At 31.9% G+C, this 21,912-nt stretch overlaps 1 protein-coding gene across 8 annotated transcripts in view; it reads right to left on the bottom strand.

The window, feature by feature from the left end:
• Positions 1–2,324: 2,324 nt before the first annotated feature.
• LOC124369944 (proton-coupled amino acid transporter-like protein CG1139) overlaps positions 2,325–21,912 on the bottom strand; it is a 40,772-nt gene continuing 21,184 nt past the window's right edge. For 5 of the 8 annotated variants that reach the window (XM_046828157.1, XM_046828167.1, XM_046828178.1 and 2 more), the window contains exons 7-9: positions 15,988–16,166; positions 13,362–13,534; positions 2,325–4,402 (exon numbers count right to left, since the gene is read on the bottom strand). In XM_046828157.1, coding sequence (XP_046684113.1) covers positions 4,155–4,402; positions 13,362–13,534; positions 15,988–16,166 — 600 coding nt within the window. In that variant the 3' untranslated portion in view covers positions 2,325–4,154. Of the gene's footprint in view, positions 4,403–4,927; positions 5,064–13,361; positions 13,535–15,987; positions 16,167–21,912 lie in introns of those variants that run through there. The other 3 variants (XM_046828195.1, XM_046828212.1, XM_046828203.1) reach the window with 3 other exon arrangements.

Genomic DNA, 21,912 nt, shown 5'->3' with positions numbered 1-21,912 from the left:
GATGACATGACACCAGCAGGATGAGGGCGCAAGTGCTTGAGCCACACAATGACTACTGAAGAATTACACCACATAAAGGTGTTGGAGAAGTTCACTTAGTTTTAAAAATTGAATGGTAGTATACCACAAGTTGAGCGAGTAAATGAGCACCACATAGTTCCAAAAGTGGTTATGAGACGCATTTGAGGGGAGCTACACGAGTTTTCAAAAGTATTTGACACTGGCACTAACACTTCGCCACTGGTCATCTGACGCCAAAAATACAGCACTGCGACATATCCACTCTCACTTGCATCAGAGGAGACAAGTAGTTCATAAGAGTGTGGAATCTGAATTTCAGAAATGTTTCCGAATCCACCACATCAAACATTTTGCTTGCATTATGCAAGGAGCTAAAAATCCACAGGGGTCATATATCTTGATGATGACGCCTAGATTATTGCGCTTTGTGGGAGTTACTTCGAAAAAGTTGAACTAGAGTTAGAAAAGCTATATAGAGTTAGAAGACCAGTGAAGTCTAAGGATGGAGAAGGGAAGATTGTTGAGATTCTTTCAGAAGCACTATAGCCCGGAGGTGGTCCTGGGATAGAATGTAGAGAAGCTGGTTGCAGTTGAACAACCATTTCTAGAGTTCGAAGTCACCACAATTGAGCAAACCGTTGAATTTTAGCTGGAGGTCTAGGGCGTCATCCACTGTGTTTGCACCAGTACTCTGCTGCCTTGGGGAAATCTTCACTTTCGTCATTCGCAAGTTGAGAGAGAGTCCTTATAGCAAGGAACTATTTACAGTGACTAGCTTTTACACAGAGATGTTTTGAGAGGGGGAATCATGCCAGAGGATGAGAGGATCTGGTAAGCAGGGTGCATGGTTTTCATGTGGTACATTTGTCTGATGTCATAACAAAACACTGTTTTGTGAGTCCTGAATTTGAGCAGGATGACACATATGTTGGACTGCAGTTTGTGACCAGTAAGTAAGTAATCATTAGGAGAGTCCATTGCTAGATTGTGAGTTTGCATAAAATACAGTACGCAATTTAGTGGTGCTACTGCTTTCTTTGAGGACCCCATGATGGGGTAAGAAGTAGTGAGGTGAGATTTCATCAAAGTTTTCCATTTTGCTCATATGCCCAAGCGATTCATATTCATTCATGAAATTAGTGTAGAGTTCATAGAAGTAAGGCTGAGCACGGAACTTAGAGAGTGGGATCTACGCTCAACAGACGTGATGTTCTGAGAGGAGTTTGGATGGTTTTGAAAGGCAATTGAACAACAGTCCATCTCTAGTAACGTCCATCAGGATCTCTAGAGTGTGTTCACTCTTTGACAACTTAATTATTAAATAAAAATATGACTAAATATAATTAAAACTAAACAGCCTGCTTAAAAATACTCTTAAGGAATAATTAAGATTGGCCTGTATTAAGAAATATATTTTTGAACTGTTTTGTTAAGAACAGGTAAAGTTGTTTTAAGCATTTGCAGGAAAAAGAAAAAAAATCATGGCAAATTGAATAGAATACATAGAGTAGCTGAAAGATAAATAGCAATACACCTAAAAATAGAGGGAGACATATCATATTTGTAGTGGAACTAGCTCTCATACTTGATCATTCTTTTTGCCATCAAAGTACAAGTCAGGACAGGTAAATACAATAAATGCAATGATAAATAGGCAGAAGCACACTGTACAGTTTGTAAAATGTTAAGAAATTAACATCGATAAATGTTCTTAAATAAATGTTGAATATTGCAGGTTGACTTAAAAATTACGCCACATGATCTCACTTGTGAATGCCTTTATAGTCTGAAACACCACTAATCATTAAAATAGCAATTCCAATAATAGTCTATTTAAGGTGTTTCATGAGATCTCTTGCTTTGATACTCAACCACCACTTGCCACATTGGTTTGTTGTTATAAGGCTATATCTGTTTCAGCAATGAAACATTTTGCACTGGATATCAATAATATGCTGTTATTTTCTCTTCTTAGTTTTGTACACAGTAAAGTACACAATCAAAGGAAAGATTTGTTTTTTAATGAGAGGAAAGGCTGATTTTAATAAGCTTAGAAAACATTGAATGAACAATGCAAGTTGAACATGAGGTCAGTATGTTTGTCAAGTTCTTATTTCAATCTATCTTCTGAAATAGATTTTAAAATGGTTCAATATTTGTATGGAAAAAAATTATAAAAACTACAATTTTTATTTGCCCTAGAAGATAGAAGAAGAATAAATTATAGTTAACTATTCATTGTAATTGAAAATGTACTGAGGTAATACAGGTAATTATGAACCAATAAAATTAAAGGACATTAGTAACTATTGAATTGAATTTGAATTTATTTCAACAAATTACAAAGAGAATTTTTACAGATACATACTGAAAGTATTACTATATATAAAATATATAAATAAAATTAACTGTAGTATAATTTTGACTATTACCCACAGCAAATATATATAAGCCAACTTGAGCAATATGCATGAGCATTGGCTGAGTTGTTCCATCCATTGTGTATAATTGAAAATAAGAAGAGTTGAAATGAAATAAAGTGCCAGAAATCTTAATGGAATAAAAACTAATGCTAAAACTGAATATACTACCATACATCTTTCAATTTTTATGTGGCTAATATTTTGGATTGAAAATACTTTTAAAGGTCATAATGAAAATATTCTATACATATATTTTATTTGGTAAAAGTAAAATATCATAAAATACATATAAAATTACCTTTACAGTATACAAACTACATTGTATGACAATTTTAAATATAAATCTATGTCAGTTTATAAATATATTATATATTAGTACTAACATTGTACTAACATTTTACTAACAGTCACTACACACTACTTTATTAAAACTTATCATCACAGATCATAAGACAACAATATGGATATTTTTCTTGAACCGATACAGCGTAGCATTATTTTTATATTAATACAATTTTCATGTATTAACTAAAGATACTTCATGAATATTAAGTAAATTTATAGCTTTAAAAATTATTTGGAAAAATATGTCCATACTGTAGAGACATAGACACTTGTAAAGATACACTTTATGTCTAAGGTTGAAGTCTGATATAATAAATATTTTTCTACAGTACATGAATAAAAGGTCAAAGAAAATAACAATAATTTTCCTGCAAAGATTTGAGTACTTAGCAAGGATTATTACAAGGTTAAACACATGCGGACTTCAGGTCAGTGAGGGAGGCTTTTCATTTGCTTCACTGTGGACAATATCTTGGCCCGATAGCAACACCTAATAGGCCAATGTTTTCCATTTCTAATTTTGATATAGAAGTAGTAAAGGACTAATTTGGAATCAAATTTAACAAACAGACAAAAAAGTGATTTAATAACAACTTTTGAACTATGTCTGAGATCCATGCTCTATTCATTTCATATTTTCATCAGTACATTCATGTCAACATAACACAGTAAAAAACCTCCTTTACTCTTTAGTTTGTTATGAAAATTACATTGCAGGTTAAGCTAAAGTGTTCAAGCTTTGTAAGAAACCAACCACTCCAATAAGTAACTTCACTACTTGTATTGATAAGTTGCTGAAAAGTGACATATGATTAGCCTTTCCAATATACTCTGTATACTAATTTGTTTATGCTGTATTTTCCTCAGTACCAACATGGATACCCATAAAAGCTATGTGACCAGAGCAAGTTTATTTATTTCAGTTTAATAAATAAAAGAAAATTAAGGTAAATTATAAATTTAAAGGTAAGGGACATGGCATCTAAAGTAAATATATCGTAAATTTGAAGTACCTAACAGAGCATAAAATAGTGGAGTGCATTAAAATTGTGCCTTAATCCTTACCATAGCCGAAAAGTATAAATGCAGTTCTCTGGCCAAAAAAGTCACACGTTTGATTATTGGAGAGAAGAATAAAGTATTTTCAAAGGTATTTAGTTTAAAATCGTTCAAGCATATCAACTATTATGTTATTAGTATCTAAAACCTCCATATAAAAGTGAATTGCTGAAATTGGTAGCTGGCTATATTTTCTTCAGTGGTTTTAGCCAGAGACAAAGCCATAAAAACTATTAAAGAAATAATTGTATAAAGGCCATTTATAATTTCCAAAATGGAGTATCAACTTAAAATCTATTGAATAAATTAGGTCTTAAAAGTATTGACAATCTCTACTAAGCTGTAGTAAGTTCCTGTACAGAAACCAAAAACTGCGACGACAAGGGTGATAAAGTCCACAGCCATTCTCCATCTGAGTGTCCCAAAGTCCTGATGTTTCCAGCGGATTGAAAGATCACAGAGTGGGGGAAACACGAGGGCGAGAGCAGTGCTGCTGACAGCCCCCACCAGCGAGATAAACACGGACAGGTTAGGCACTACCTCGGCCAACACGACTGTAACAATAAAACATCAGTGCAAACGTACATCGAGAGTTGATACATCTACTGCCATTCAAAGATCACAAAGTGGGGGAAACACGAGGGCGAGAGCAGTGCTGCTGACAGCTCCCACCAGCGAGATGAACACAGACAGGTTTAGGTACTACCTTGGCCAGCACGACTGTAACAATAAAACATCAGTGCAAACGTACATCGAGAGCTGATACATCTACTGCCATTCAAAGATCACAAAGTGGGGGAAACACGAGGGCGAGAGCAGTGCTGCTGACAGCTCCCACCAGCGAGATGAACACATACAGGTTAGGTACTACCTTGGCCAACACGACTGTAACAATAAAACATCAGTGCAAACATACATCAAGAGCTGATACATCTACTGCCATTCAAAGATCACAGAATGGGGGAAACACGAGGGCGAGAGCAGTGCTGCTGACAGCTCCCACCAGCGAGATGAACACATACAGGTTAGGTACTACCTCGGCCATCACGACTGTAACAATGAAACATCAGTGTAAACGTACATCGAGAGCTGATACATCTACTGCCATTCAAAGATCACAGAGTGAGGGAAACATGAGGGCGAGAGCAGTGCTGATGACAGCCCCCATCAGCGAGATGAACACGGACAGGTTAGATATCACCTCGGCCAACACGACTGCAATACAAAGTGATGCAGAAATATTACAAATTATACAGCACATACTAAAGTTATTTCAGTTTATAGTGTATACACATATTTTTAGTTGGAGAGATATAATATGACAAATGAGAAATTCTCAAAGATACAGAAAATAGTTTTATCATTTTTGTCAAGCCTAAAGTAATAACATTTTAGAACTTGTTTTTCATAAGCTATACCTGAATACTCAATCTCATAAGCTGTACCAGTCATCAATAACTCAACCATTAAGAGGTCAATATGACTCCTTTATTACAAGCTGTCAAACATATTGATAATCTAACAATGGCTTATTAGTTAAAATTATTTTCTTTATTAATTATTTATAAGTATTTTTCTTTTTATCTTTGTATACATACATACATACATAAGATGTTTGAAAATATCTTTTGATAATTTTTTTATTACATTTTTTTCAAATTGTGTTTTAATGTGGTCAATTTTTTCATATCCTGATGTGGCTATTTTGGTTATAAATGTGTAAAGATATTTAACGGTTTGTTTTCCCATCGTGAACTGCGCCAGAACTAGATGGAATTTTGCACATTCTAGGTGAACACAGAGATATTGAGTATTTTACTAGTTTCAAACAATCATTAAATTTTTTAGTCAACTTTAATATTATTTGCCTGGTGTAATAGTTGCTTTGTTGCTGAAGGTAACTTGTATGAATGGTCTGGGGATGTCAGTTCCGTAACTGATTGTAGTTAGACACAACAGTAAAGAAGGCAAGGAATTTAAGAAGAAATTTAAAATTATCTGTATAGAATATGCCATATAAGAAGAGAAGGATGCATAAATAACTAGCATCAAGCTGTTTGGAAGTGATTCCAGTTTATAATAGGGAACTAAGAAAAACAATGAAAGTGTCTATAATCTTAGACAGATTAAGACATGTAAATGTAGAAAGAAGAGAATAGCAATGACAGAATTTGTTATAGGGTGTAAGATGGGGTTAATAAAGCGCTGCTAACAGATTATTATAATAGTTTTGCACTTAGAAATCATAATGTTTAAATTGTTATTACTACAGGCGTTAGTAAATAATTTGAAATAATTCGACTTGCTTTCTTTGTTATGTTCTGGAAATGAAATAAAAACCTAATGTTTTATTTTTTAAATAGCTTATTACATTTTGCAACAACATGCCTTAAGATAGAAGACAGAAATATCCCATGCATAAAGTAGAAGGAACAACAATACCAATTTTTATAAAATTCAGTTTTGACAAATTTATGATGACACGTATGAATAGAGATTTTACATTCAACGTTTAGCAATTGCACCACTAAGACACGGCATACTTGATGACGATAACATTCGGGTATTACTTTAATTTCTTTAGTTAGACTGTTGGTTTCTTAAACCCTAGCCAAACATTTCCATTCTCAATTGGATATTTCAAAATAAAATTACACAATTTTACATTGGTAATGATTTACTAATCGTAAGACATTTGCCAGCAGATTTTGACATGAAGATGAATCTGTATTTCTTTTTTTAATGATCTCAGATCTACTGCTAGTATTTGTCAGAATGGTAAATGTTTAGAACATTTGTGAGATAATTAGTTAATTTGTTTAGGAATTAGAATATACAATGATGATTAGCAGCAAGGAATGATACGACAATTATCTTCAAATGATACTACTTCAAATGAAGTAGAAGGAGCTATTTTTTTTATCAAACAAATTTCAGATCAACAGTGTAAACTCAAAGAGCTATCCTGAATCCAAACAAACAAAATATACAAAAGGGTAAGTGAAAAACAAACCATAAAGTGTTGAAATATGAAGAACATTGCTTTTGTTGTGGTTTAAAAAGGCATACAATGTCAATGACTCTCCCGCAAACATTAAGGATTGCAAGGCTGGTGGGAAGAGAGGACACTTCATAAGGACATGTGTATGAAAGGAAAGAGGCGCACTAATTAATCAAATGCCTGATAAAAGAAAATCACCTAATTATTAAATAGCAGTGATGGAGATTTAGTTACAAATATAAGCATGGTAAATTAAAGTGGTAGCAAGGCTATATTTGTTTTTGAGATAGATGGTGCTGAGATCGCTATGATGTACGAGCCAGGAAGTTGTAATTTCAGAGTGCATTTGTAGATTGGAAGTTCAACATTGCAAAGGTCAGATAGTAGGTTAGTTTCTTTTGTTTTTACAGATGTTCAAAAGAAGCTCTTGAATAAATCTACTGTTACAATAAAAACATTGAATCCAACCAGAAATTACAGAAGAGTCATTAATCAAGAAGATGCTCCATTCTTTGGATGTAACTGATACCAAAGTTTCAATTTACCTTTACCACCAGCTGCCCAAATTTGGAACGTATGTAAATTCAAAAGTTCCTTAACAGTATGACAAAAAGAACTGTTGCTCAACCTAAACATAGAGTTGCTTGATGATGCTGTAAGTACACTCCAAAATGAAAAAATAGTAGTTCATATGGACTCTAATGCTTGTCTTAATATTTGTAACTGAGACCTGTTCCGTTAGAATAAAATTAAAAGGTAAAGTAGAGGAAGAATTTAATAGCTGTTTTAAGAAAACATTATTGAATCAGTAAACACCATTAGTGAACCACTAGAATTGGCACCACCTGTTGTTGCTGTAAAACCAGTGGGGGGATAAAACTTTCCGCTGATTTTAAGCAAACAACATGTACTCACTATGGAACACTGTCCAATGTCAAACTTAGTGAATTAACTTTTTTCACAGTTAATGAACTGAAGTGTTCATATTTATAGTTGGAAGTAATAAAAAACATACTTGCCACTACATAGGGATATTTTTGATATCGTTACTTACCATTTGAAATTAAATTGGCACTTCATTATTTAAGAAGAAAAAGGACCAACTTTTAAATGACATTTAGATGTTGGTTGATGATACGTATAATTATTAGAGGAGAAACACTGGAAGAACATTTGAAGACATTGCAGATTGTTTTAAAGAGCTTAAAAAGTTATCAACTCAAAATCAAACTAAAAAATGTTGATGGTTACAAGACTCATTAGTATATCTGGGACATAAGATAGATAAGGTTGGTGTAAAACCCAATAATAACCACATTTCAGCTATAAAAAACCTAAGGATAGTTTAGAAGTAATATAATTTTTGGGAATGATTAACAACTACAGTAACTTACTTTTAAACTTGCAGACAATTTGTTCATCACAACACCAACTCTGTTGTAAAGGAACTTAATGGAAATGGACCAAAGATCAGAACAAATGTTTTAAAATATCTAAATATGACACTTACATATTCAGACATGCTGGTACATTTTCAAAATGATTTAGCAATTATTATCTAAACTATCGCATCTGTAAAAGAGATTGGAGCGGTTTTACTTTACAGATTTCCCAAAAGTTCTTTATGTTCAAGAACATTTAATTCTGCAGAGTTAATTATTCTTTGATTGACAGGGAAGCTCTTTCTTTAATATTTGCTTTAACTGAATTCTATCAAGACTTGGAAAATTGTGTGGCAAACACATTATTTTGCACACAGATCACCGTCTGCTTCTACGGATGTTAAGAGATGACAAGATAAGTACCAAAAATAACAGGTTATTACATTAGGTTGTGATACTGTTATTACTGTCAGTATATTTTCTTACACTATTGATGACAAACCAGGAGTTGATAATTTATCTGCAGATACCTTATCATGATTGAGTACAAATGTCCTAATAGTTTTGAATAAGGAAATTGCTTGCTACAACTCCACCTGGATAACCTACCAATATCAAAGAAACAGTAAGCTACAGTAAAGTACTGCACAGGGTGATGAAATTGCAAAGGTATGTTATTGTGTGGGAAATGGTTAGACTGAAAAGAAGAATCTACCAGAAGCTTTATGCACTTACTTTGTAAAACGATAAGAACTTACATACAAGGAAAATATCTAACTTTGAAAAGGAAGAAGAGAAGAATAGTAGTACCAACAAACATTATGTAATGAAGTTTTGAAGATGGTTCAAGAAGGTTACCCAGGAATTTTAGCAATGGGATCTGTAGCACAAACATATGCTTAGTGACCACTCATTGATTTTAATATTAAGAGATTGTTCACCATTCCAAAGTAACAAACCTAAACAACTGGAAATAAGTATTCATTCCTGAAACATGGAACAAGGATACATGTTGACTTTGCTGTGTACCGTTTTTTCTTTCTTTTTGTATATTTTACACAACCCTGTTGCTTGTAACTGGCTATCATTATTTCTCCTTTGTTCTGGAATTAAATGCTTGGTGTAATGATAAACTAATTGGCATGCATAGTAATCTATTCTTTGTTCAATCCATATCTGACAACCGCCTACCGGCAAGGACCCCACGTGCTTTGTTCATGAATAAAATTAATATTTTTCATATCACAAATTAGCCCTTTTATGCTAGATTGCTATTTTAATGTATTATAAAATAAATCAATACATAGTTAATTATATTACCTGCAATGACTTTTTATTTGCTAGAGTTCAAAGGATCGAACTTATGATGTCCTTCTGACGAGACCGTGTTGTAAATGTAATTTGTTTCGAGAAATGGCTAATCCTGTTCTGTTTTCACACCAGTTCTATTCTATTCTAGTGTTTTAAGTACATTTTAGTGTTTTATTAACAATTAAGTTTCGCTGGAACCACTAAGTCCTCCCCACATACTATTTGTGTTAGTTTTTATTCTATTTTGGCACAAGATAGCAAAGTTCTATTTTATTAAGCCCAAGAAATGGTGCAAGTAAGTATTTTTGCTATAATTAAACTTCCTTGTAAACTTTGCAATTTTGTGTACGGTATTTATTACTATGGCATCAGACATTTCCACCCCATGTGTGGTTCATTCGGTACAGCTAGACCATATAGAGGATCATACTGAATGCTTGCATTAAGTGGATGGAAGTTGTCCCCTTTGAGATGTTTTTGCTCGATATGGGTTGTCAAAATGCTTAGTTAAAAATGATTGTTCTTAATTACGTTACAAAGAATTCAAAGATTTTTGTAAATCGAACAATACTACTCATATTTTTATGTCTCTTTATCATGTTTGCAGTAATGAATTCATAGAGAGAGTAGTAAAAACTATCAAACACAGAATGAATTTTCTGCATAATGCGGAAATTGGCAAACCTGACTTATATATAGTTCTTGATTTGCTATATGAACATTCTTCAATAAACTACAGAAAGATCACTAGCAGAGTTATTTATTGGAAGAAGACTACAAAGTAGGCAAAGCAGTTGATCAGCAGACCACAAGCTTTTGAGGAAAGGGAGAGAATATTGGTACTGACCCGCCTGAGTTGAAAGTATATGAAACTGGAGAGGTTATCAGAAAGACAGGGAGATGGTCTTACATGGTTCTCTTAAATAACATTGAACAGAGAAGACATTTAAACCAAATCAGGAAGCTTAAATGTCTGGAGTGCAAAGGAAATAGGATTTCTCCAGACATTTGCTATCGCTCAGTGATAAGATGATTGTTTGTATCACTAAATGACGACAAATGTCCGGAAAAATCCAATTTTCTTCACAATCCCTCCATTGTCAAAAACAAACTTCAAACAGAGTGCACTACAAAAGAAAGAAGGCCATAAATATGACAATAGTTTTACACTTACAAATAATGTTCAAATTATTATTATTACAGATGTTGACATTTGGAATGTTTTGTTTTGCTTGTTTTGTCTGTATTACACACAGAAAATGATGGATGTCAGTTGTTATGGTTGTCACCTGACAATTGAGTCAGCTGATGGATAATGATTCTGTGACAAGACTGGTGAAAAAGAGGTTAGGAGTAATTTAGTTACCTTAGATTTATGTCATTTACAGATTGTTACAAGTGGACTTGTATATAAGACTACTATTGGAAAGATTAGCTGAGGCATATTATGTTATCAGATGACTTTCGGATGGGACTGAGAGACAGAGTAAAAGAGCAAGCAATTTCAAGGACAAAAGAAATGCAGAAGAAAGTAGTTTGACAGACATCATGAGATATAGCAGATTTGAAGGGGAGTTGGTTAAAGTAGACACACAGATGAGCAGATGAGATATTAGGTATAGTCATAATCATAGTCAAACCACTTTACTCCATAATATGTACAAGGTATAAACTACAATAAAACCAAGTACTAATATTAATTTTAAAATTTAAATAAAAAAATTGTAACATTAGTTTATTTAAATGATAAAACTTAAATCTTAACAATTTATCGTCAATTCTTCTTTAGATTAATTAATTGGTTTTTGTATTTAAATATTCCTCAAAAAAATATAGAAACAAATTAGTTCTTCTAGTTCCTTTAATTCTTTTTAAAATTTTAACAGATATGTTACCATTATAAATTTTGTAGGTAAAGTATGTAAATATCTCACACCTCTGTAATATGTTTCCTTCTGTAAAATTTGAGATTATGTTATTCGATATGTCTATTAAAACAAGTATTATATGTATGTTTATTAGTTTTTAATATTGGATCAAAACATTGATTATTGATTCAAATATGTGTAAACCATATACCGTCAGAATTCCAAGTTCAGAAAAAATATATTTAACAGAATCTGTTTATCTTAAATTTTTCATGACTCTCAAAGATGTTTTGTAGGACCAATAGCCTATCTAAATTGCTTATTGTTGTTGCTCCATAAATGCTTATTCTGTAAGCTAAATGTGAGTGGATCAATGAGAAATATATTAATTTCAGTGTATTTAAATTACTATTTTTTTCCATTTGTCACAATGCATATAGAACAGTAGACATCTTATTAGCAACATGACCTACATGTTTATCCCAAGCTACATTTGTACCTAAACACTTTTTGTGGTCTACTTGTTTAAGTCTGTCATTGTCTAGAAAAATGTGTCACAGTTTAAATTTGATCTGGATTGCTTTGTAGAAAAAGAAATATAATTATATTTATCTGAATTTAATAAAAGATTATTTTTGTCAAAAAAATTCTTAATCATACTTAGACCAATGTATGATGAAATTTCAATATTCTCAAGCTTCTAAAAAAGAAAAAAACCAGAAAAAACATGTAAATCATCAGCATACAGACATATTGCTGTTGGTGATCATTATCACTGATATTCTCTGCATAAATAGATAGAGCAAATGCTAGATATGGGTTGAGCAGAGGCAAACATCTATTACTAAATACTTGGATAATTGTAGAACGCTATTTAATTCATTTCTATATAACTAGAAAACATATTTCATATGGTGAATATTATTTATCCTTTAATACATAATACACAGTGGTTTTGTGAATAAAAACTTTGTAGAAAATTTATTCTTGTGGATAGCTGGAAGATATTACATTTCTATTAAAACTGTATGAGATTTCATTTAAACAGGTGCATTATTTGGTTTTCCAAATCTTGAGACACTTTTCCAATATACTTTTTTATATATAAATTAATTAAAGTGTGACTATTTCTAAATACAACATGTTAACCCAATAGCTAAATTATTTTCACATTGTTTTACTTGGTTATTCGTTATCATATTAAAATATAAGTCATGGGAATAAACCATATGCATACCATTTTAAAGTGTAATGTAGAATACTGCACATATTATTAGACTTATGTTGCACTGCTAAATATTTTAACTAAGACTATAAACATAGCATTATTTGGCCAATAGAGATGGTCCTCAGATTAAATTTTGAAAATTAAGTCAATTTTTTAGACATAAAACAAGTTTTTTTTATATTTTACACTAGGTGGCCTAAATAATCTGTCTAGTATCCTTTGGAACAAGAAGAAAGTTTTTGTTACAATTCTTTATTGACAGTAGACAGTAGAGTTGAAAGAATAACAGGATTTTGGAAATTTGCAAAGTCATATGTTATGAAAATAGAACAATAATCTCAAGAACTGGAATCTGTCCTCTTCTTCAGGTATAAGAAACAAAAGACAAGACAAGACATGGACAAGTTTATAAATAAATCATCAACTCATAATGATGATCTTACTAAAGCCAAACTAGACAACAACAAAATTAAGTCGAAAATTCAATATACTTGAAAGTCTAGCAATAGAAGGTGAGCTGCAAACTATCCCGCTACAAAATACAGAAAAGTGCACAGCGCGTGCTACCTACAAACACCGCACAAGGAGGACTTAGCCTCCACTCACCTGCTGTATTTCCTGTATTTTAAAGTGAGTAGTTAACATTAAATAGTAAATGTCTTTTGAGTTAAAATAGATTTAATGTATTCAAATAACTTGCAATTTCAAAAAGATGTTACTTACAAGTAATGAGACAAAGGATTAATTTCACTAAGTACTCGTAAAGGATTTTTCTTTCAAAAGGTCCCCAACGTTTCACAATAGCAGGCCATATGATAGTATGAGGAACATACATCACTATAGGGTACGTGAGCAACATCCCTATGGCAATAGTGATTTTCACAAACTGTGATAATCTGCAACATTATAACACATTTTTAAGATAGTGTTTTAAAATTTAAATAGAAATCAATTACACTCTAATTGAATTATTTAATGTTGTGAGATGTTTTCATTGATATATTTCATAAAAAGAATTCTTTATAACACCTCCACTGTGGCTGTATGTTGGTGAAGTATTTCAAGACAGTAAGTGCACTGGGCTGTCTGCGCAATCAAGGTGTCAAACTACTGTACAATCTGTTATCCAGATTAATTGGCTAAAAGAAATAAAATTGATATTTTCATTGAGTGATTGACTCGAGACACAACATATTTTTTAGAGTTTATTTCATAATAAACATACCTATTTATTTGTACTGTTTGGTAGTCTTCTGTATTTTGTGATAATAATTTTTACCATTTTTTAATAGGATTTATGTTAATATGAAATAAAATGAAAAATAACTTTATTTTGAGGTAGAATTTTAGTGCCTTTTATGGTAGTATGGGTTATGTTATCATTTATATATTTTGTAGTATGTATTTTTGTAATAGGAAAAGATTCAATAAAACTTATCAATTGATTGCATACATTTTAGACTTTCATTTGTATTCAAAGTATACAAAATAATACAACTTCAAATTTATGTATGTACAATTTTTATATGAAGGTACATTTTAATATATGAGAATTTTGTAAATGTGTTTTACTATTATAATTAAATTATGGTTATAATATAATTTTAATAATATAAGTATAAAAATAGGTTTATACACGTATTATCCTTTGTATACTGTGTAATATTTTTTGTGATATGAATAGTTGGAATAAAACTTATTTTATTGTATGCACTGTAAACTTTGATTTGTGTGTACAGTACATGAACTAAAACAAATTCTAACACCTTTATATAAAAGTTCAATATGAAGGTACTTATGAATATATATATATATATAATACAATTTATGTAAAATTGTACACAAGGTGTAGACAATAAGAAAATAGTCATAGACAAGTGTTTTGATGTCAAAACCTTTTGACACTATTGATACTTTTCAAAATATTACTAGATAAACTTAAGTTTTATGGATTTAATAATTTAGCCTTAAAGTTTTTTAAGCCTATCCTGAATTATAGACATCAAATAGTTGATTTTAATTAAGTTTATTTTGTTACAAGACAGTAACTATAGGGGTTCCTGTATGTTCCATATTGGGTCCTGTTTTGATTATAATATTTGATAATTATTAAATTTTCCTACCACCTTCATTGAATAATAGTGTTACAAATTCATACATGTTTGTTGATGACCTAGCAATTTTATAGAACTATAAAAATTCTTAATTAATCAATGACTCTTCACATAATGCGTCAGATTGATCTGAAGCAAATTTCCTTTCATTGAACAATGAAAACACTCAGGTGATTGAATTCAGCTTAAAATACAAACAAAACCATGAAAGTGTCAAGGTTCTAGGTGTTTATGTTCAAGTAATCTAGATTGGAATACTCATATCGACATTGTATATAAGAAAGTGGCTAAGGGTATCTTTATATTCTATAGATTAAAGTTGATTGTAAATATTGAAATATTAATAACAGTATATTATGCTCATATTAAAAGCCATTTGTCATATGGGATTATTGTATGACTGTAGCTCAAAAAGGTTATTCATACTACAAAAAGGACAATGTGAATAATGTGTAATTTAAATAGTAGATCCCATTTCAAACCTTTGACTATATAATTGGAAGTATTAACTGTTTCTTTTTTAAATATATTATTGTATCTTAAAAACAACCATTCAATGTGACATTTAAAAAGTTCAACGATCTGGGACATGATCTGAGGTCGAAAAAAAAATGCCTCTGGTAATCAGTGCGGGCTTCAGTGGAGCGGTGCCACTCTGCACTTCTGGCGAATAAAGAAAAACATCCCTTGAGATAGTACCCTAATTCAAACTCATATCACATGAGCACGTAGGTTATCTTTAACTTTGGTACTACTAGAAACATATTTATGATAACTTAGTCTAAACCTACCTACATCACACAATAACAAGTAGTAAATAGGGACAGAGTGGACTTCTTAAAACCGATATGGCTTCCTTTTGGGAGGCACAAAACAAGAACCAATCATCATAAAGACATGTTATTTCCACAGTTCTTTCTAGTAATATAGTTTTTTTTAAGTCTCTGGCAAGAAAAACTCATCTAAAAATAGTGGCCTACGGATAATATCGAAGTACTGTTTGATTGTTTTGTATAAAGTAAATTTGTATAATACTGTAATGTCTTCATTTGTGGTATACATACTGCGGATTTTCTTACCACCTCCTTATTTGCCTCCAAAATTGTCCATACTTCGTTAAACTACTTATATATTTTCAATTCAATATGCATTTGAAATACAAATAATTACTTGTATGCTACAGCAAACACCTTTATTTTCAACTCACCATGACGAAGTGAGTGGAAGTGACTTACATAGATTCGTAAGGCAGGTTCAGTGTAAGACTGCCTTCAACGGCTTCCCCATACTTTAGGTAACCGATGAAGCCAGTGCTGAGTAGCAATACAGTGACAATCAGATTTCCAACATTTAATACACCAAGTGGTGTGCTAAATTTCTCTGGATTCTTCATTTCACTTTGTAATGGCAACACCTGAAAATAAACAAGATTGCATTGACATTTTTCCTACTACTAAAAGTAAAGCACAATATGTGAGATTTAAATCAATTGTTAATTTTTAAAACTGTTACAACTGCAAATTTTGGAAACCTTAATGATAATTCTATCACTATAAACCATAATTTATCATAAATCGTAATAGGCTCTCAAGTGTTACAGTGTACTTGTTTACAGTACTTTGCATACTTTAAAAGTGGCCAAGTATAACCATGCTGCAACTTGCAATAACAACTTAGACACTACACTGCACAATTGGTAAAAAAAGTCATCAAGCTAACAAGCCTTTATTAAACAAAAATCGAACCCCTTTAGCACTTTTATTTTTTTAAACTTATGTAGTTTACATTTCAGATTCTGTAAATCCATTATCAGGCACAGCAGGTTAAATCAAATATAAATTAAAATAAAAACAAATAATTGAACTAAATTAACATGGGTTAAACTTTCATAGTTACAAATTATGTTAAATTTATGTGTAATTAATTTATACTGTTTTAAATTCTATCAAACAACAAATGTATTGTTAAAGCATCTTTGTCATTCAACAGTGTATCAGGATTAATTATGGCACTGTAATAATTTTGAAATATTCTAAAGTTGACATTAGGTAAATAAGAGATAAATTTGTAAAATGGTGTGATTTTTTCCATATTATATATGTATGACCAGTATTATTTAAATAATTAGAATACTATTTTGAATTTGTTGGTGTTTTCAAGGCTTTTATGAGTTCACTAAACCTAGTATTGAATGATCATTGATCAGCCGGTTTGTCAAATATAGCAGTTTTAACATTTTGTTGCATTTTAGTTTGTCTGAGTTTATTAGAACTTTTGAATGCTAATTGATATCCTTAATATTAAATAATGAATTGTTAATTTTGTCACAATGTTTATTACGATACTCTGACCAAATGTATTTAATATCTCTTTCTTATTTTCTTTTTCTTTTGTGGTTCTTCGATAGTAATCAATCATGCTTGACTTGTATCCATTACTTTGTCCAATACATTTAATGTTTTCTAATACTATATCAAAATCTTTAGTTTTCATTCAAAATTTGTGTAATCTATTGATCATTAATTTTAATGCAGCCATTTTTAGATGAGGCTAAGTGATTTAATGAGGAAAGGATAACTAAATCTGTGTATGTAAATTTTCTTTAATTTTGAAATTTTGTATATAGTTAGTGTTGGTTATAGTCAACTCATAGTAATCTATTTATTATTTTCTTCAATTTCATGAGTAAAATTTATATTGGGATGGAATTTGTTAAACTTTTTCTTTTCCTAGTTTTTCTCAGGCCATGGAGCTTTTGGTATATACCTGCACACTGTATGAAAATACAAAACACCAAAGTGCAGGTATTGTGAAAACACTCTGGAACATATTGTGTTGATGTGTAGACAATAGACTCTAGAGAGAAAGAAATGCATCCAGGCTATGGGGACATTCACTAGTGACAACATCATTGAAACATGTCAACAACAAGAAGACTACTGAAATGTAGTGAAGTTAAAGGTGGCAGAAATGTTAAGAACACTACAGAACATAGGGATTATTAGTTTAATGGTTAGTCTGTAAATGAGCTACAATTGAAGTAATTTTACTCTTCAGTCCCAATTCTGACAAAAAGATAAGAGAGAGTAAATTAAAATCTGGGACACTGCTAGTATGGGTTGTTTTGTATCTTTGGAAGATTTTTGTTCTTTGACTGATATATCCCTCTCAGTTTTTGACAGAGTAATATGATTCTGAATAATCTCACATGTAGGTTACGCTAGAACTGATGAGGATAGACTTATGTTGCGTCATCAGTTAGATCACATTCATTTGAGGAATAATAGAAGTTCAAGATATTTCTAATACCATATTTATTTTATTGTGGCTATATTTAAATATAATTGTATATTTAAATATAATCTACAATAGACAATAAATATCTAAAGCTGATTAAGATTTTAAAGCTTTCTTTACATAAATTTTATATTTTAAGTTTGAGTCAATATTTTCCCTTTTTTAAATAGTAGCTTTATCTATACCAGTTAATTGTTAAAACCCCTCAATTTAGTATACAACATAGTAAAGAGGATCAATTTAGGAAGAAATTACCCCTGTCACTGCTACCCTATTATGGATCTTTTGTGATATATCCTTAAAAGCTAGACACCCATGTCATCTAGAAGCTTTTAATGAACCTAAGATGTCTCTAAGACCTAAAGATCAGACTCCAGCAAGTTTAAGAAATGCTCTATAAAAGTGTTTCCACCTAATCAGAGCAATCACTTTACAGTCAAAAATGATGTGTGAGGCAGTCTCCTTGGTCTCCCTGCAACCACTACAACCACCCATTTTGTGACAGCACTATTAAGTTGACTTATTAAAGCACAGACAAGCTAATTCCAGCTCCCACCTCCTTATCTGCTGTCTTATTCCCCACAGCCCCCTCATACGCTGGAACCCACACCAAAGCGACTCTGTTTCATGTTATGTTTGAGTTTTGAAGCAGACCCACTCTGTGAGGTATAGCTGCTGAGAGACCTTAGAGTAGTTTGATGTCCATGCAGATCTTTGTACCTTTTGGTCTTTTTAGTAGGTTACCTCATGCAAAAAGATGTATTGCTAGCATTTCTGTTTGAAATCAAAAAGAAAAGACCTTTGGGCTTTTGAGGACCAGGAGTTTGATCCCTTGACAACCCACTCCTCCATACTTCTTTGATCCATTTGTGTATCAGATTTGTGCTCTCTTCTCAAAAGAAGAAACACCCTTCTCACATACTGAACATTCTGGTATTATTACCTGGAAAGGATTATCAAAACACAACTGTCTTACCATGGTGTCCGTATTAGTGTATGAGAACTGTTCAGATTGACAGATTGAATGCGCATATTCCCAGTCAAGTGACTTGGTTTTATAGAGTCCATCCTTGAAGCAGCCTTTCTGCATTAAGATCTGCCTCATCCTTCACATACTTATGAGGAGGAAACAACTCATACGTGAGAGCCACAGTGGGACTCACTTCACTCATGTGAAGAGACATGCTGAATACCATGGAATCTAATCACCACTGTCTTTTATTCCACTTTGATCACCAGGAAAGAGATTCATAGAAGATTGATCATTGGTCTTGTAAAGTAAGACAAATATCTTAGGCCACATATCCTAGATTATACTTCAACCAAGTCTGTTAGTGTGAAGAATTTTCATTGCACGATGTAGTAATAATTTGCAGACTCCAGCAAGTGCAGATTCTAGATTAGCTTTTTAACAAGCAAACAGCTCAGATATTTAGCCATAGAGAAGACTAAAATACTGCCTCCTACAGACAGAGGTTGAGAATTAAGTTTTTTACATCGGGTTAATGTTACTATAGTCTAGTGGTTTTTGAGAGGTTGTCACTCAGCCCCCTCCTCTACATATTACTCCTAAACCAAGGTTTTCTGCATGAGCTTGATTAATGCAACCTCATACCAACCCCTATTCTAATGATAAGGTCATCTGCATAACCCTGCATTTCAAAACCTTCATTGGTGAGTCTGGCCAATAGACCATCAACAACAAAACACTACAGAAGAAGCGATAAGATTCCTTTTTGAAGACTATCTTTACACGTTTTCAAAAAGCAGACTTGCTGCAGAGCCTGGCGTTACACTATGACAAGATTGCATTATCTTGACCCACCCATAAGTGACCAAGTTTATACATTTTCTATAATGCTGAATACATTTAATCAACAGGGGTTCCATCAAAAGTATCCTCTTTATACAGAAAAGAGCTATGTTCTTCACACCAATGATCTCTCAGTTTTAGAGACTAAAATAATGAGATCTTTAGGTGAGTTGACAATAATATCACCTCTAATATATTTATCTATAATCTTTCTCTTATTTTTGCAGAAAAAGTGGTAAACTTATGGGTTGATATGATTTAGGGATGCCAAAAGCTCAGGGTTCAACCTTCACCCCCTCTTCAGCATAGGGAAATTTGTTCCAGGGTAAAATTTGGCCAAAATATATCCAGCAAAAATGACTAGACCAAATTGATTTTCTTTTTTAAGATCCCATTCCCTCCAGGAAACGATTCGTTTGAAGGAGATTAAAGTCCAAGGTACTTTAACGGAAGTGAACTGCTTTCTGATAGCTATACGATTATACCAATTAGTGGATTAAGCAATGTTCCCTCAACAGAAGTAACTATATCAGTAAGTGTGGATCCCACAGTCTAATATAATGTATTAATAATGAATAGAAAAACAAATTGTAAGAACTTGGGTGGACAAATGCATAAGTAAATCTTGGGCAACACAACATTTATACTGTAGTATTAGTAGAATTTATTAAAAAGATGTTCTAGATGAACAATCACTGTCAGTAAATTAAATCCATTCCATATAACCACCTTTGAGTCTAATACGTTAACCTATCCTCTGTTGAACCTAGTAAGTTAGTTACAAGACCCTTTATTTCAATGAATATTAGAATACGTATCAAATAATTTATTGAAATACCCCCACATGAGATTCATAGCTTGTTTTAGAGGTGAGTTGCTTTGATTAAATATAAATAAAAACATTTTTTAGATTTCCTAACTATAATTGTAAACATTAAATCACTTTTGATAAAACAGTAAAAGATATATGTCTATGAGTCTTTCTCAGTACATGAACACCCATGTATGTGTATGTATTTTTTTAGGTTTAAAAATGACAACAAATTGTTGCATTCAATTATTGCAGTGGCGGATAAATTTGTTTTGTTATTTTATTCCGTCAGTATCTAGCAGTATATTTGTATGAGTGCAAGTTACAGAACACTCAGAACTGGCGAGGACCTCAGGTCCTACCTGTTTTATTACCTATGTATCAATCCTGTAATCTTTTATATATCTTTATTCTTCTTATTGCTAAGCCATAAATTGACCTTCCTTTTAAAAGTTTCCAACATAATATTGGGGAGTTTCAATTCTTAAGAGAATTTCAATGAATTACGAATGTGGAATAAGCTATGGCTTGGTCATATTTACAGATTCCTTAGTACAAAGGACCACTGGGTGTTTAAGTGGTTTAATTGTCATGGGTTGCAAACATGAGGCTTAGTTGGTTCAAAAAAATTTGTAAACTAATAATACTTTAATGCAACTTTCAAACTGCAAGTATATTCATATTTTACATAGTCTTTTCTGAATGGTATCTGCTAGTTTTAACTAATGCAATTTTAATTATTTTTGTATGCTATTACAAATGAGTATTAATGTATACTTTGCATGAACCCTCCCCCCCCCCAAGCAATAATTTCATACTGTATTATTGATTGAACATGGAAATAATGCAAGTACATGGATTTAAATTTTTCACTATTTAAAACAGTATTTAACATATAATAGAAAGTAATAGCTTTTGTACTCTTTTTTATTAAACTCAAAGTTTTAGTCCCATGTTAGTTTACAATCAAACATTATAAATATTTATACCTAACTATGTCTATACTTGACAATTATATAAACTGTTTGTTGTCTCAGGTATGCAGTCCAGCACCTGTCGGCTCACTGTTCTGTCTCAGGGCTATTGGCATACATTTTGTTTTTGAGCACTATTCATTGTTAATACATTTTTATCAAGCCAATATTATTTATTTATTATATATTTTATCATCCAACATATTACCTTCAAACAAGATTGCGGTGGCATTTTCAAGTAGATAATTTCACAGAGAACGTATTC

This window comes from Homalodisca vitripennis, chromosome 1, assembly GCF_021130785.1.
Source record: "Homalodisca vitripennis isolate AUS2020 chromosome 1, UT_GWSS_2.1, whole genome shotgun sequence".
NCBI classification, from domain to species: Eukaryota; Metazoa; Arthropoda; class Insecta; order Hemiptera; family Cicadellidae; genus Homalodisca; species Homalodisca vitripennis.
Note: the sequence above shows the minus strand (reverse complement) of the source record. Positions and strands in the feature narration are given on the sequence as shown.